The sequence below is a fragment of the Acartia tonsa genome, chromosome 9 (genome assembly GCF_053477335.1).
Source record: "Acartia tonsa isolate MP-2025a chromosome 9, ASM5347733v1, whole genome shotgun sequence".
NCBI classification, from domain to species: Eukaryota; Metazoa; Arthropoda; class Copepoda; order Calanoida; family Acartiidae; genus Acartia; species Acartia tonsa.
The window spans coordinates 45,140,783-45,155,914 of record NC_137268.1 but is presented as its reverse complement, the minus strand read 5'-3'; the positions used below and the strand labels follow the sequence as shown (position 1 = coordinate 45,155,914).

General features: G+C 32.2%; 2 protein-coding genes across 2 annotated transcripts; both read right to left on the bottom strand.

Moving 5' to 3' along the window:
• Window positions 1–318: 318 nt before the first annotated feature.
• On the bottom strand, window positions 319–2,057 carry LOC145327898 (uncharacterized). Its single transcript, XM_080171429.1, has 3 exons — window positions 2,025–2,057; window positions 1,254–1,547; window positions 319–813 (listed from the first exon to the last, which is right to left on the bottom strand). Exons 2-3 carry the CDS (start codon window positions 1,529–1,531, stop codon window positions 714–716), a joined length of 378 nt encoding a protein of 125 aa, XP_080027555.1. The 5' UTR covers window positions 1,532–1,547; window positions 2,025–2,057; the 3' UTR covers window positions 319–713.
• Window positions 2,058–11,077: 9,020 nt separating this feature from the next.
• On the bottom strand, window positions 11,078–12,999 carry LOC145327897 (uncharacterized). The gene is made up of 3 exons (XM_080171428.1): window positions 12,923–12,999; window positions 11,894–12,274; window positions 11,078–11,481 (listed from the first exon to the last, which is right to left on the bottom strand). The coding sequence occupies exons 2-3, from the start codon at window positions 12,271–12,273 to the stop codon at window positions 11,376–11,378; spliced, it is 486 nt and encodes a 161-aa protein (XP_080027554.1). The 5' UTR covers window position 12,274; window positions 12,923–12,999; the 3' UTR covers window positions 11,078–11,375.
• Window positions 13,000–15,132: the final 2,133 nt, after the last annotated feature.

Below are 15,132 nucleotides of genomic sequence, written 5' to 3'. Positions count from 1 at the left end.
AGAGTAATGGAAATAAAACATTGTTAGTTGCCGATATCTTCCCCTTCAGCCAAAATAACCTAACTTAATTTATGACAAGGATGATTTTATTGTAATTGTTCAACTATGTATAGGTAATTAACATCCATAAGTAGCAAAGCTTAAAAATTATTAATGGACATTTGGAAGAAATGAACTATAGAGCATTGTCATAGAAAAAACATTAAACTTGATAAATTAAATCACAAAAACTTCTTATATCTATATTGGATTTTTATCTGTCTATCTTGAATAGGAACCGAGAAAATCACGAGACATAGGTGATAAAAATCTAAGAAATACATACAATATGATTTATTCAAAAAGATAAAAATTGGAACACTTTATACAATTAATAATAAAATATTATATGTAATGTGATTAAGGACAAAGTTTTTTTTAAAAAGATGAAATAGTTCAGGAATGGGAATAGTTATTTATCGCATTGTATTATAAACAGCTTTCCACGGATGTAAAAATGTACAATTATGAAATTAAAATCAGTTTTGTTAGCCTTCTGCATCTCGGGACTAACAAAACTGGTCGTAATATTATGATTGTACATTTTTATATTAGTAGGAAACTGGATATAATGCGATACGATAAATGAATTTTCAGTGTAGCTGAGAACTGGTTCTTATCCATTGGATATTAATCAGATTCGAAGCCTTACTGTAAATTAGATGCCTTTAAAATTATGCATCAAGTCCAGATTCTAGTCTTGAGATAAGTCCATCCTTGTCTTCATCAAGAGCATTGAAGTCTACACTAATGAACTTATTGGAATAAACCAATCTAAAAATATAAATTAATTTTATAATCTTTATTTTAATATTCGCGGAAAATTGTCTGTAATTCGATGCTTTTACATGATTTTCAGTATCAGGAATAAGGTATAGCAGACAAGCAAAATAAATCCAAGATTAATATTTGGAGTAGCAGTAAAAAGGTCGTCAATTTTACTATGTGTTTAACCCCCAACGACAGCTGAAAATCACGTACATATTTTTCAAATTAATTTCGTTGTTGGTATAATTCATCCAGAACCCAATATGATTGCCTTTTTAGTTTCTTGGTATTGGTTCATGGTTATTTACAGTAAGTCAAAAAGAATTTAAAAATACAAACTCAATCAAATATCAAAGATGCTCAAATAGTAAAAATAACCTTTTTTTAATAGTTTTTAAACTCGTGTTCTAGATGAAGTTAAATGTATCTAATGCTATAAATTTTACCCATTGTAAGCCAGAGAGAATTCTGTGATGTCCATGAGACCATTGCCATCAAGATCAGCAGCTTCAAAGTCCATATATTCTCCAGCCACTAAGGATCTTTTGCGCCTTTTACCACCAAAGATAGATTGCCAGATGTTAGAATTACAATTGGGACATTGAGCGCATTGTTGTGCTGTTATATCGCAATTACAGTTGAAAACGTTGCAACCACATCCCCCACAGAAGGCATCAGTGGTCTCAATCATTATGCTGAAAACAGCAACAAGCAAAGCTAACATCAACAACTTATTAATTCTAAAAAAGAAAACAGATAATTAAATATAGAACAATAATGACCATTGCCGCAGCGCTTGGATTCCTGGCCTGCCTAGCTGTAGCGCTCGGCCCATTGGCATTTGGCCCCCTAGCCATATAACCTTAAATAATTGTAAAAAAAAAAAGTCAACGAACCAAGGGGGTGGGGAAGGTTGTAAACAAATTTAATTTTCACCATTGGGAAAAAAAATTCCTAAGTGGATAATGCCATTTGTTTATGTTTTCCTTTTTACATGTTGTTAAAAATCTAGCTAATATAATGATGGCTTTTGTTTTGCACGTGAGTGTGTTTTCTCCCTTCTATCTTTTAAAATCTCAAAATGAAATGTTTAAATTTGTTTTTATATGATCTCAAACATTAGAACAAATAGATTCACAAATTTATAAATGCTTGCTTTAGTGTAAGATGTGAAGCCTTATAACGACAGGATGGAATTATGAAGTTTGTTAACCTACCTATGTTGTAAAGTGAAAATCAGTCTAAAATAAACTGATTAATAAACGTTGCAAATGTAACTTATATAGGCAGCAAATCTGTAAAAAACCATTAAAACACCAGAATAAAGAGATATATATTGTTAATACAAATTACTTAAGAATCTTGACATATTGCAAGAGGAATTAATCGGAGATTATTACCACGGCTTAAATTAAAACCCTTTTGCATGATTTGAAATTGTTGTATTAAAGAGGTATTGCCATTCTTAGGACTTGTTTAAACTTTCAGCTGATTTTTAAAATTGTAGAATGTTGATCCCCTTCGGCTAACAGGCGCCTTTCGCGCAGCTGCCGAGCCCTGTTTAATACACACCTTTCTTTTGACCAATAATTTTAAATTTGTAACTTTACAATCATAGTCTATAACACTTTTGCAGTTTAAATTTTAGGTAGGACCATAGTTCAATAGATAAGTTGTCAGTGTCACAATGCTCATGTACTTTGATGCCATCTGGGTCACCATCACCACCAAGAGCATCTTTAAGATCATCATTACAAAAATTAAGATTTAAATAATCCATTTTACCATGTATTAAAAATCTTACTAAAATATGGGATAACTTCATTAAACTACATCCTGAAAACTGGAGGTTGGCAGCTGTCCTCTTAATTGATAGAGCTCAAATTTCTTATTTTCTAAATATTTTTTCTTTGAAATCCAATTAATGTCTAGTTAATTTTATGTTATATAATAATCAATGCATAAATTCCAAATTAGTTAATTAATTGAACAGAATCAAACTTTAAAAATCAGATGAAAGTATTAAAAATAGATTTTTCCAATGGTATTATTGAATCCATATAAAAACCCACACCCAAAGTTGCATAATTTCAGTATTTTCAATGAAAAGGAAAGATCTTTCAAAACTGATTCAGTATCTTAGGTACAGTATGTCTAGTGAGCATTTTTGACAGAGCTATTGCCAAATACATGATCGAACTTTAAAAAAAAACTAACGGACTTTATGAAGTGTATTATTTTACGTTTGTTGGAGAAATCTGGTATTTGTCCTATCTCACATCTTAATCCGAACCTTGATTCGCTTGAGTCTGTCCTAACGTATATCTGCTAAACCTAGTCTTTGAAAGAATCTAGAATAATGCTTATACATTTTTAGGTTACTTTCTTACTCCTATATTCAAGGAACATTTATATCATGACATAATAGAGTAAAATCAAATCACATGAATTAAAGAACAATAAATTGACTTATTAACTGCATTAAGGGGGATAAAGGCCCCCGTCACGGGTTTGAGAGGGGTATTTCTTCTCCCCCCCCCCCCCCCACTAAATATTTCTAAGGGAGTGGATACACTCTCCCCCCCCCTTCTACACGCCTTAGTAAATGATAAAAACTTTTATGACTTAAAACTAAAAAGAATCCCTTCAAATATCTAAAAATTCCAATCAGAAAAAAATAGAAAGTTATGAGATTTCTGAGATGCAAACATAGGTACAGACATCGTAAGGGATTCCATGCTATATAAGACGCTTTGCATGTTAATAAAGATGATAATCACAAGCACTAAACTTGTTGCATAATATGTATCCTTTATCTTTAATTTAAGCAGCAAAGCTACTTTGTCTGAGTGTATGTCTGTCTGTCCTATTGTCTGTAATGTTAGGGTTGGCCAATAAGTAGTGTTGGTAGTCATCTTTCCTATACTTTCCAAAAATTCAATTCTCATTAACTGAACGCCAAAGTTTTTTTTTCAAATTTAGGGAAAATCACATAAGGTTTTCTTTTTGAATAGGCTATTACCATTTATATGCATGATAAAATTTTTGAAATATAGTGCTTTAATGTCGATTTGCAAAATTTATTGCCCACAATTTCCTTGGCTGTGACAGTATAGTTCATAGTCAGCTAAGTTAAAAACGTGTATCATTCTCAATGTAATAAAAGATGTTTTTATTTCTTCACTAACTTCTGTATTTTATTTATAATTACATTTTTAATTCATTTATTCTTCAAATTTCATGTGAATTCATCCATTTATTTCTTAAATTATTAAATTAACTGTTTGCTTGCCTTTACCCAGTTTCAACAATGTACTGTATTTTTTTCTCATGTGACTTCAATTCTGTCTTTTCGTCTTCTGTATTTGTCAAATTGTCTTCCTTATCTCTTACTTTTCTTCTCTTTCTTTGTAACTCTCTCTGTTTCTTGAAACTCTCTAATGTTTGACCGTTGGTTTTGCTTTTTTTATTCCTACACCATCACTACTCTGGGATCTGTTTTAATACATAATCAGTTTCTGGTTCAGATTTTTTATGGAAATTGTTGTTTGATAGTTTTTTGTCAGTAAAGTTACGCTACACATCTCTTTAAATAATTTAGTGTTTATATACAATATAAAATGTAAAATATTTTTTTGGTAAATTTTCATTTGGTGCCTTTTTCTTGGGAGAGTGGTGGTCCCCTATGTATAAATTGACAAAAACCTTCCCAGGACCTATGAGCAGCTACACTGTAAAGGAGAACCAGAACGGTTCAGCCGTTAACGAGATCCTTGAATACAGACACACATAGACAGACAAACATTCTGTTACTTCTAGTTTAGTATACTGTATCAACGCTACATTACAAGTTACCTAATCTTTATAAAAACTGACTGCACCTTCTTTTTTTTTAGTAGCGAAGCTACTCTATTATTCACTTTGTCTGTCCGTCCGTCCGACAGTCCGTCCGTAACGCTATGGGGGAAATGGGATTTACTCAACTCCTATAAAGGATAGAATGCTGAAACTTTTTGACAACATTCCCATCATTAAGGAGCACAAGGTTTTAGGCTATTTTTTTTATTTTCCACATTTTTCCCCATATCTTTGGTGTTTATGGTCCGATTTTCAAAATTTTTTCAGTTATAGATATCAAAATTAAATTTCCCGTCGTTTGAAGAAAACAACTATGAAGTTCAGACTGCCTTTTTGCAGGTTTTTGGCTATTTCATTTTTTTTTTATTTCCCCCATATCTTTGGTGTTTTTAGTCCGATTTTCAAAAATTTTTCAGTTAAAGATATCAAACTTAAATTTCCCGTTGTTTGAAGAAAACAACCATGACGGTCAGTCCCATCCACGAATTTTTGTTCTTCGCTACTTATTGATGTTGTCATCCTTGTTCTTTAAAATAAATGTGAATTACCAAGTTGTTGCTTAGATACTTTTTTCTTCTTCAATTTAAATTTGTATCAATTAGGATCATGTGAAAAAATACAGAAATCTATATCCATCCGCTAATTAAAAATCATGTTAAAGCATTGCAGAGCAGATTTACAACCAATAAGATACATAGGAGAAAATATTTCAAAAAGAATTTTAGCAGAGGAGGCACATAACTTACCACTTACCATAACTTGAAATATATGTATCATATTCATGCTATTTGTAGTATAGAAGCTACATTGGAAAATGTGGAAAATGTTAAAAATTTGAAGTAAGTTGGAACATTTTACCACGTAGCGATCCTAAACTATACGTAGCACAGGAATAGTTCTTAAAAACCTAAAAACTAGAGTTTATGACGATTCTAATGATATGCATAACATTTTTCTACTATTAACACAAGCCGCGCAATTTGATTTTTTAAAATTTATCCATTTTTGCGCACTCTTTAAATTAGTCATGATCTAAAAGCTTCCAAAAATAGGTACTTTGGAAAAACCGGTTTTTAAGGCAGAATTTGTTGAAAATCGCCAAATATTATTAACTATTCTCGTATTCAATCCAGTGGCGTGCGAACCGAAGGGGGCATTTGGGGCAATCGCCCCCCCCTAGCGACCAAAACGCCCCCCCTGCCCCCCCCTAGCCACCGCCCCCCCTGCCCCCCCCTAAATGTTGAAAAATGCCCCATTTTGCCCCCCCCTGGTCAATAAAAATGCCCCTTTTTGCCCCCTACCCTACAAAAAGCAAAACTATCCCAGTTTCAAAAAAAAAGATCAAGAAATACTCCAAAAAAAATTTTTTGGCGCTTCGCGCCAAACAGACAGTTACTATTCATTTAACCTTACCAAATTTTTTAATTAGTGTAGAAATTAGGTTATAATCTTTTTTCACTGAACATAACAAACCAGGTAATAGGAAGTATTTTATTTGTATAATATAAACTATTTACCAAAGAAATTTTGTACATCCCCAATGATGATACAAACCCTTATTTAGATTACAATTAGTGGATGAAATGTATGGAAACTCGACTTAATTAACCAACCAATCAAAATTCCATTAAAGTCCCTAAAGTTGTTGAGCCAACGAATAAGAAAATTTTATATGAAATATTGGGGACTAGTGTAATAAATAGCCCAAAAACCCCTCCCTCCCTGCATATTTGAAGAAAAAAATTTGCGCTTCGCGCCCTTCCAAACGGTTTCTGCTTTTTATCACATTGCATTGTATATTGTGTTTTTATTTCTTTAAAAACATGTGTAAACAACAAATATTTAATCAAAAAGTTATTTTTTATATAAAAGAAACAGCGTTGATATTTATCTAAGCCTTTTTCTCAACACTGTATGTCTGTCTAAATGAATAACTATATATGATGTCATTTTATTTTCAGGATAAGTTTATCATTTTTTTTGTGTACATATCCTTACAAAAAGATATGTTTTTTTTATGGCAATTTTCATTAAAAACCATTAAAACTAACTACACTCTATATTCCTAACCTGATCAAATACGCCACTCTTGTTGTCTTTAATTGATTTTAGTTCAAAGGGGGAGTAAATATTTTAGGTGCGCTTCACGCACCGCCCTTATAAATCCTTGGAAACACCACTTAATCAAAAATTAACAGAGTTTTAAAGTGCTATTTAAAGAGGGTAGGATATGTTGATATAACTTTTTAGCTTCTCTATAATTCACTATGGCTGTCAGTACGTAATGCTAAGGGGGAAATGTGATTTTTCCAACTGCAATTAAAGATAGAAGGCTAAAACTTAATGTTAACATTCCCATCATTATGGAGTATAATTAACTATTAAAAATTCATGGAGGTTGGACTGCTTTTCAGGACGTTTTTGGCTATTTTTGTATCTTTTAAATTTCAGGTATAGTCCCTTTTGTGACATTGCCTCTTAAGGTGCATTTCATCGTATTTTCACAGTAGCTTTTCACCTATTTATAGCTCCTGCGGGGCCAATTGCCTAACCCTGCAGGGAAATCACCTGACCTAACTTAACCTAGAATAACCTTTTAAAAGCTACTATGAAAATACGACGAAATGCCCCTTAAGAGGCGTTGCCACAAAAGAGACTATACCCTATATTTCTAAGAGATTTTTATATCTGTAGATGAAAGGACAAGTAATTTTTTTGTAGATTATAATATTAAAAAAATAAAATTTCTTGCTGATTCGAGCATCCAGTATGTAATTTACTTTGACTGTCATCACACAACATACAGGAAAAAGGATTTGTGATTTTTTCTACCTAAAATATATATTTATTTCAACAGATGCTCTTTAAATTTACTTGTCTGTATTCTTATTCATGATTTTTTGTGCTTTGCTACTTAAAGATGTTGTCATCCTTGTTGTCATACACTAAACAAATATTTAAAATCAGTTTTACATATTAGGTTAATTTTTGGTAAATTATTTCCAAAATGAGTGTTTTTATCTCCCCCCCAAAAAAAAATTTTTTTTAATGAGGTTATTCATCCTTCCTGCTGAGATTTTATAACACCCCCTTTCACCCATAAAAAATGTTTTGTGGTGGGGGGGGGGGGGGGGAGGTTAAATTATCTTCTGTACTTTTTTTTCAAAGATGCTTTCTAGCTCCCTTCCCTTCGGTCATTGCAGGGTGGGGAGAAGGGATGGGGGAGAAGAGATGGTGGGGGGGGGGGAAAGATGTGGGATATAAATGGGAAAAAGGGATGGGGGAAGGGATGGGGAAGAAGGGATAAGAACTAGAAGGCCCATAATCAAATAATCCCACCCCTTAAAACGCCCTTATTTAAAATTAGTATATATAATCAAAATGCCCCCCCCCTAAAGCAAAGTGCCCCCCCGGGGCACTTTGTTTTAGGGGGGGGCAAAATTTTACAAAATCTTCAAAATGCCCCCCCCTAGACAAAGTGCTTCGCACGCCACTGATTCAATCGAATCCGGTGGATAGGAACCGGTTCTCATCAATACGAAAAAACTATGTCTAGCATCGTATTATACCCAGTTTTCTAAAAAAAAAACTAGTTTTAATCTCATAAAAAAAAACTAGTTTAATCTCATAATTGTACATTCTATATCCGCGGAAAGCCGTTTATAATACGATGCGAGAAATAACTATTTCTGCATACTCCCTACCCCATTAAATACAGAGCCCCTATAAACTAGGGGCGAAGATATTATTCCTTATTTTCACTACCATTACTACGACAATGCAACAAAGAGAGCATTATTGTAGAATGGTCTCACAAGTAACAAAAAGGTACCATCAAGTAAAAAGATTCATTTAATCTTTTTATTTGGTCAAATTAGAAATTGGTTATGAATAACAAGGATGGCAACATCCATAAATGCAAGGCTCTACAATCAGTAGGAAGGACAAACGATTAATAACCTTGTAGAGTGTCAGAACATTAATTCATAAGTCTACATAAAATTGTATATAAATTTGTGGCAAATTGCGTAAATATATATGTCTCAATTAATGAAAAGAGCTAACCGTTACGGATGGACCGAGCAACCCTTATTATAGAAACGCTTCGCTATTAAACAAGGCTGACAACATCCATAAAAGCGAAGCACTGAAACGGTAGGACAAACGGACATTAACACTTATATAGTGTCAGAACTAAATAATCAGAATATAAATATATAAGAGTCGAAGCAAAATTCTAAGTAAATTTGTTGAAAAACTGCTTTATACAGGATAATGTTTATGAACATACCTACATTTTTAGGACTTGATTATAGAGTTGCTTCGCTTATAACATTATACTTTGTTCTCCCAGGAATCAACATACCAAAAATCAGATCAATTTTTGTAATGAATATAGAGTAACTATTAAACGAATCACCATGCAAAATTTGAAATCGATAGGACAATTCTAACATGCCTAAATTAACGAAAAAAGCTATCCGTTACAGACGGACGGACAAACGTACGGACGGACGAACCGACCCTAATTATAGAAAAGCTTCGATTTTAAAAAGTTCTTGCTGTTATAAAGATTATATGTAACATACAATTGAACAGACTTTATATCAGGATTTTTCCTTCAGAAATACAGTGTGTTTTTTTTATGAGAACTATTTTGAAAGCAAATTTACCCCACTTTTGGTTATCAGAATTAAATGATTAAGGGCTTATTTTTTTTGTTTTTTATAACCATTTATAGAACATCAAAAAAATATTTCAGTTTTATTTAAAAAGTGCAGAAAAATCAAAAATTCAAAACCTAGGTGTCATCATCTAAAAATGGTTTTAGCGCATTTTTCTTATGCTCGAATCTTCTACCCTTTGCAAGTTGATATACAAAGTTAAAACTTGATACAGATACTTTTGGGGAACATGTACTAATCAAAGTTTGAAGGTCATATCTCAACCAAGGAGGGAGTACTGGCCCCCCAAAGTCGACTACTGAAAATCCAATTTTTTTGAGCTTAAGAAAAATGCGCTAAACCATTTTTAGATGTTGACACCCAAGTTTTAAATTATTGATTTTACTGTACTTTTTAAATAAAAACTTAAATATATTTTTGATATTCTATAAATGGTTATAAAAAATGAAAAAAATAAGCCGTTAATCATTAAATTCTGATAACTATAAGTGGGGTAAAATTGCTTTCAAAAAAGTTCTCATAAAAAAACACACTGTATATGATATCTTATTTGAATTATCGACAGTCTAAAGGTTGATTTATATTTAAAATACAGCCTCATCTCTGTAATATCAGCTGAGAAATTGAAGTTTTTATTCTACTGTTTTACACAGACAAACAATCATTTCAAATTATAGTGCGGCATCACTTCTAAAAAGGAGCATTAGTAGCAAAGTCAGAAAATTTGATAACTTTACACAATTAAAATGAGAGGCAAAGAGCTTTAAAGCGAGGTTAGGAAACATTACCCCCTAATGTTTAATCTTTTTAGAAAATGTACTTAGTTTTTGAGGACTACAAAATGATCTAAAGTGATTTTTCTTGTTTTTTATTGATTTTAACATATTTTTTATTAAGAAACCCAACATTTTATTTTGTTATTTAGAAAAAATAATAATGCTTAGGCTAGGGATATCTTTGGACTCAAAATTGATACACTTAAAATAACTAAGTATTGCGTATCGAGGGACTAACCAGTACCTTTTAAAGGCTTAAACTAAATGATGATATTTTTTTCTCCATAAAATTTAATTTAACTGAAAGTCACCAGGTATAAGGAATAACCAACAAGTTACATAAATCTTAAATACTATTTGAGGGGCAAATAGAGATAACGTCAATTTTACTATATGTTGTCCCCTAACGATAGCTGAAAACCACACATAGGTTTCGTGATTTTATTCAAATTAATTTCGTTATTGGTATTGGCTAGGAAGTCACCCTCAATTGTATATCAATTTAGACAAATTACAGAATTTTGACTTTATATAATCAACAAGGATGATAACATCCATAAGTAGCGAAGCTCAAAAATTATGGATGGACATTAAAATTAACTATAGAACTGTGTCATAGAAAAAAATATTAAACTTGATAAATTAATTCACGAAACCTTTAAAAATCTTTATTGGACTTATCAATTGTCTAACTTGTATAGGAGCCGAGAAAATCCCGTTACTACTAAAACATTTCAGACGGACATACGAAGGCCATTTCAAATTATAGAGTAGCTTCGCCACTAAAAAGTATAATAAAGATATGTCAATGATATTTATTTATTGATTGTTTACAGATTTTACAAAAAATAAGACTTAAAACAATCATAATGCGATGCTCAAAAATTGATGAAAGAAAGCAAAATAAAAATAATCAATAATATATAGGTGATTGAAAACTATAAAGAAACACATACAAAATGATTTATTCAAAAAGATAAAAAATCGAACACTGTATACAACTAAAAAAAATATATCTAATGTGATGAAGGAAGACATTTTTTTAAAAGGTGGAAATTAATAGTTATTTCTCGCATCGTATTATAAACAACTTTCCGCGGAATGCACCGGCTAAAAAAACTGGTTTTAATCTTATATATTCTTTTATATTCGTAGAAAGCTGGATATAATTTGGTGCTAGACATAGTTTTTTCGTATGGATCAGAACCGGTTCCTATCCACCGGATTCGAATGAATAAGAGAAATTCCTTTAAAACGATAAATCAAGTCCAGATTCCAGTCTTGAGATAAATCCATCCTTGTCTGCATCAAGAGCATTGAAGTCCACACCAATGAACTTATTTGAATAAACCAATCTGAAAAAAAATAATTATTTTAATATGACCAATATAACAGTTTTTGTGAGATTTTATTGAAAAAAGAAAGATAGAAGCTTCTAAGAAATATGAATTGAAATATCTGATATAATATTTGGCCCTATCATAAGTTGAAGACAAAATTTGTTTAGAAAAGTAAATATGCTTAATTTAAGGTTTATGAGTCTTGTCATTAAAGAAAATTAAGTATAGAATAGATTCCAGGTGGAAGACTGGATAGCCAGAAATAAAATTGGAACTTTTGAATAATGTTACAACAAAATCTAATAATGTCATATTAAAAAATATTATTCCAGTTTTGTCCCTGCTAGAGAACTGAGTCCTTATGCTATGAACTCATGTTTTAGATAGTGTTGAATTATTTGTATCTAATACTATAAATTAAATTTACCCATCGTAAGCCAGAGAGAATTCTGTTATGTTCATGAGTCCATTACCATCAAGGTCAGCAGCTTCAAAGTCCATATATTCTCCAACCTCAAGGGATCTTTTTTTTCTTCCTAGTAGTCCTAATAGTCCTGGTTTTGGAATAACTGCCTGCAATAAGGATGATGGAATAGCATCCCAGAAGGAAGATTTACAATGTGGACATGCACCGCATTCTTGTGGTGTCCAATCACAGTTACAATTGAAAATGTTGCAACCACATCCCCCACAGATCCCGGTTGGTCTTTTCCTCCCACTCGCTCGATTCTTCCACTGTCCTTCAGCACTGTCAATTATCATGCTGAAGACAGCAACTAACAAAGCTAGGATCATCAACTTATTCATTCTAAAAAAATAAGATAATTTAGATTTATAGAAGATCATAATTCATTTGAAAACTATTGGCTTCGCAACTAGCATATAGGCGGAGGTGGTTCATGGAATGTGCATGAGTACAATTCCCATTACAATAAATGGATAGTAAACTATAAAAGCACTAGCGATGTAAGTTAAGATACTCTTCTCAAGAATAGTTTAAAGCCTTTCTCCTTATTCATTCGAAACCGAGTAATATTCAGTGGATTAGAACTAGTTATCATGATGTCTGTCCGTGTGTTTGTATATTTCTACCAAAGGATCTCGCTAACCACTGAACTGATCAGGTTCTCCTTTACATGGTAGCTTCTCATAGATCCTGGGAAGGTTTTTAACTATTTTGAGAAAGGGTACCACCGCCAACCTCCCAAGAGAATTCGCCCCTGGAAAAAAATCCCAGACCAAATTTTTTTAAAGTTAATTTCTTTTTGACTAAGATTAAAAATGGGGAGAGGTACACACCCCCTCCTCCCCCCCCCCCCAAAAAAAAATAGTTATCCACTTTTTCCTTTTAAATCTAAAATAAATGAAATTTGGTTATTAAATTCAACTCCCTCCTTTTCAAGTACCCCTAGTAGCCGCTAGTCCTTATAATAAAGTAAAAGGATGTTTGTCTTACTCTATGTCTGTGTGTCTGTTTGTTTGTACCGAAGGATCTCGCTAACCGCTGATCCGATCGGGTTATCCTTTACGGCGTAGCTTCTCATAGGTCCTGAAAAGTTTTATAACTATTTTAGGGAAAGGTAACACCTCACTCCCAAGAGAAATCGCCTCTAGAAAAAAATCTCCCGCTCCCAAAAAAAACAAACAACAAATTAAATTCTTTTAAAAACTAAAATAAAAAATGGGGTCGAGGGGGGTGGGAGGTTACCTCCCCCCTCCCCCCACAAATTGTTTTTTTACTTTAAAAAAATCCAAATTAAAAAAAAGTTTTGGGATTTAACTCCCCCCTCCTCAAGTGCCCCTAGAGGCCTCTAGGGGGAGAAGCCGCTAGTCTAGAATACAAAGTAGCTTGATGTCTTTCCGTCTGTCTGTCCGTCTGAAGCTTAATTTCTCCGTAACCACTAAACCGATTGGATTCTACTCTTCAGGGTATATACCTATAGGTTCTAAAGCTATTTTCTTGGGGGGTGGGACATACCCAACCCCCCAAAAAATAAAAATTCCCCCCCCCCCCAACAATTTTTTTGTTCAATTTTTTTCTAATTTTTTTTTTATGTTTTAATATATTTTTATAAATTTTTATATTTCTTTCTATTTTGTATACTTTTTTTTTATACTTTTTATACTTTTTATACATTTTTATATTTTTTTACATATACTTTTTTTTCTTTTTAAATTTCTTTTCTTCTTTTAAACTTTTTTTATTAAATTAAAAAGATTGAGAAACCTTCCTTCTCCTGTAGGGGCGAAGCCCCAAAAAGTCTAATGGCAAAAACAATTTTAAAAACATTAAAAAAGAGAAAAAAATTTAAGGTTAAAAAAATATAAATTAATATAAATAAATATAAAAAGTTATAAAATACAGAAAACATCTAAAAAAATGTAAACAAATTTTTAAAAATTCTCCCTTGAACTTTTAGGTAAAAAAGCCCCTAGAGGCAAAGGGCGAAGCCGCTAGTATTATATAAAGTAACAAGGTTTTTTTGTCTGATGTTAAAAATCTCAACAATGGCTGGTCCGTATTGGTTATACTTTTTTAGAAAAGGTTTAAAGACAGTGGTTTTAAGCTATTTCCTGGTCTTCGCCATTCCATAGAGGCTAAAGACGCAACAACAATAATGCAATTTGGTTATTAATGAGCAACTAGAAGCTAAGATAAACGAATATTATATGAAAATTATATCAAAATAATTAAAAAAACGCCAAACTTTGAAGCAAATAAAAACAATGTTAAAGGAAGACTGCAGTAAGAAAGCTTGGAAGAAAATACCTTAGAAATTTATATCCTTCGATGGGTAAGATAAGATAAGAAAACAAGTTGCAAAAAAATTTTATTCCTTTTATTGTGTTTATTAAATATTACTAAAATCAACATAGCTCAAATAGAATGATTAGTTTAGCTGTGGGCATGAAATAATTTATCTGTTAAAGGGTATTCCATAATTATTTTTTAATGCTGCAATTATTATATAATCTTTTAAAATAGCTACAATTATTATAAAAACTTTTAAAATAGGAACACAGTAATAGTGTCTGACTGATTATGACGTAACAAAAAAAATTAGCCAATGAGAGGCCGTTATTGACCAATGGTAAAATTTATAGTGGCCTCTCATTGGCTAATTTTTTTGTTACGTCATAATCAGTCAGACACTATTACTGTGTTCTTAAAATAGCTGCAATTATTATAAAATCTTTTAACATAAGATAAAATAAATTATCCAAACTCTTGAAACAACCCTATGACATTACCAACAGACAAACAGAAGGACAACACAAACACGTATAGTGGATTCTCTTCTTAAAAATCAGCTCTCGAGAAAGTCACACTTTTTAAAAAGCTTATTGGCTAATATTTAAAATTAAAAGCAGCTATGAAAAATTTCGCTGTAAGGTTAGACCATTATTATCTCCAAAATTTTATTTCCCCCTAAAGCCTGATCAGCTACAATCAGCCGCAGCCACCCTCAGCCTCAGCCACTCTCAGCAACAGCCGCAATCAGCCGCGCGGCTTACAGAAAAAGTAGCCGGTGCCACATTCAGCTGCGCGGCTGACTGAGGCTTTGAGTGGCTGAAAGTAGATAAATGCTGCTGACTGAGGCTTCGAGTGGCTTATGTTTTCTTTAATCCGCGCGGCTGCGACTAAGGCTGAGGCTTATTGGGTGG

Coding starts and splice junctions, on each gene's coding strand:
- LOC145327898 (XM_080171429.1), bottom strand. CDS start 1,531: ATGTTAGCTTTGCTTGTTGCTGTTTTCAGCATAATGATTGAGACCACT. Junction 814..1,253: donor TTCTCTCTGGCTTACAATGG/GTAAAATTTATA, acceptor TTATATTTTTAG/ATTGGTTTATTCCAATAAGT.
- LOC145327897 (XM_080171428.1), bottom strand. CDS start 12,273: ATGAATAAGTTGATGATCCTAGCTTTGTTAGTTGCTGTCTTCAGCATG. Junction 11,482..11,893: donor TTCTCTCTGGCTTACGATGG/GTAAATTTAATT, acceptor ATTTTTTTTCAG/ATTGGTTTATTCAAATAAGT.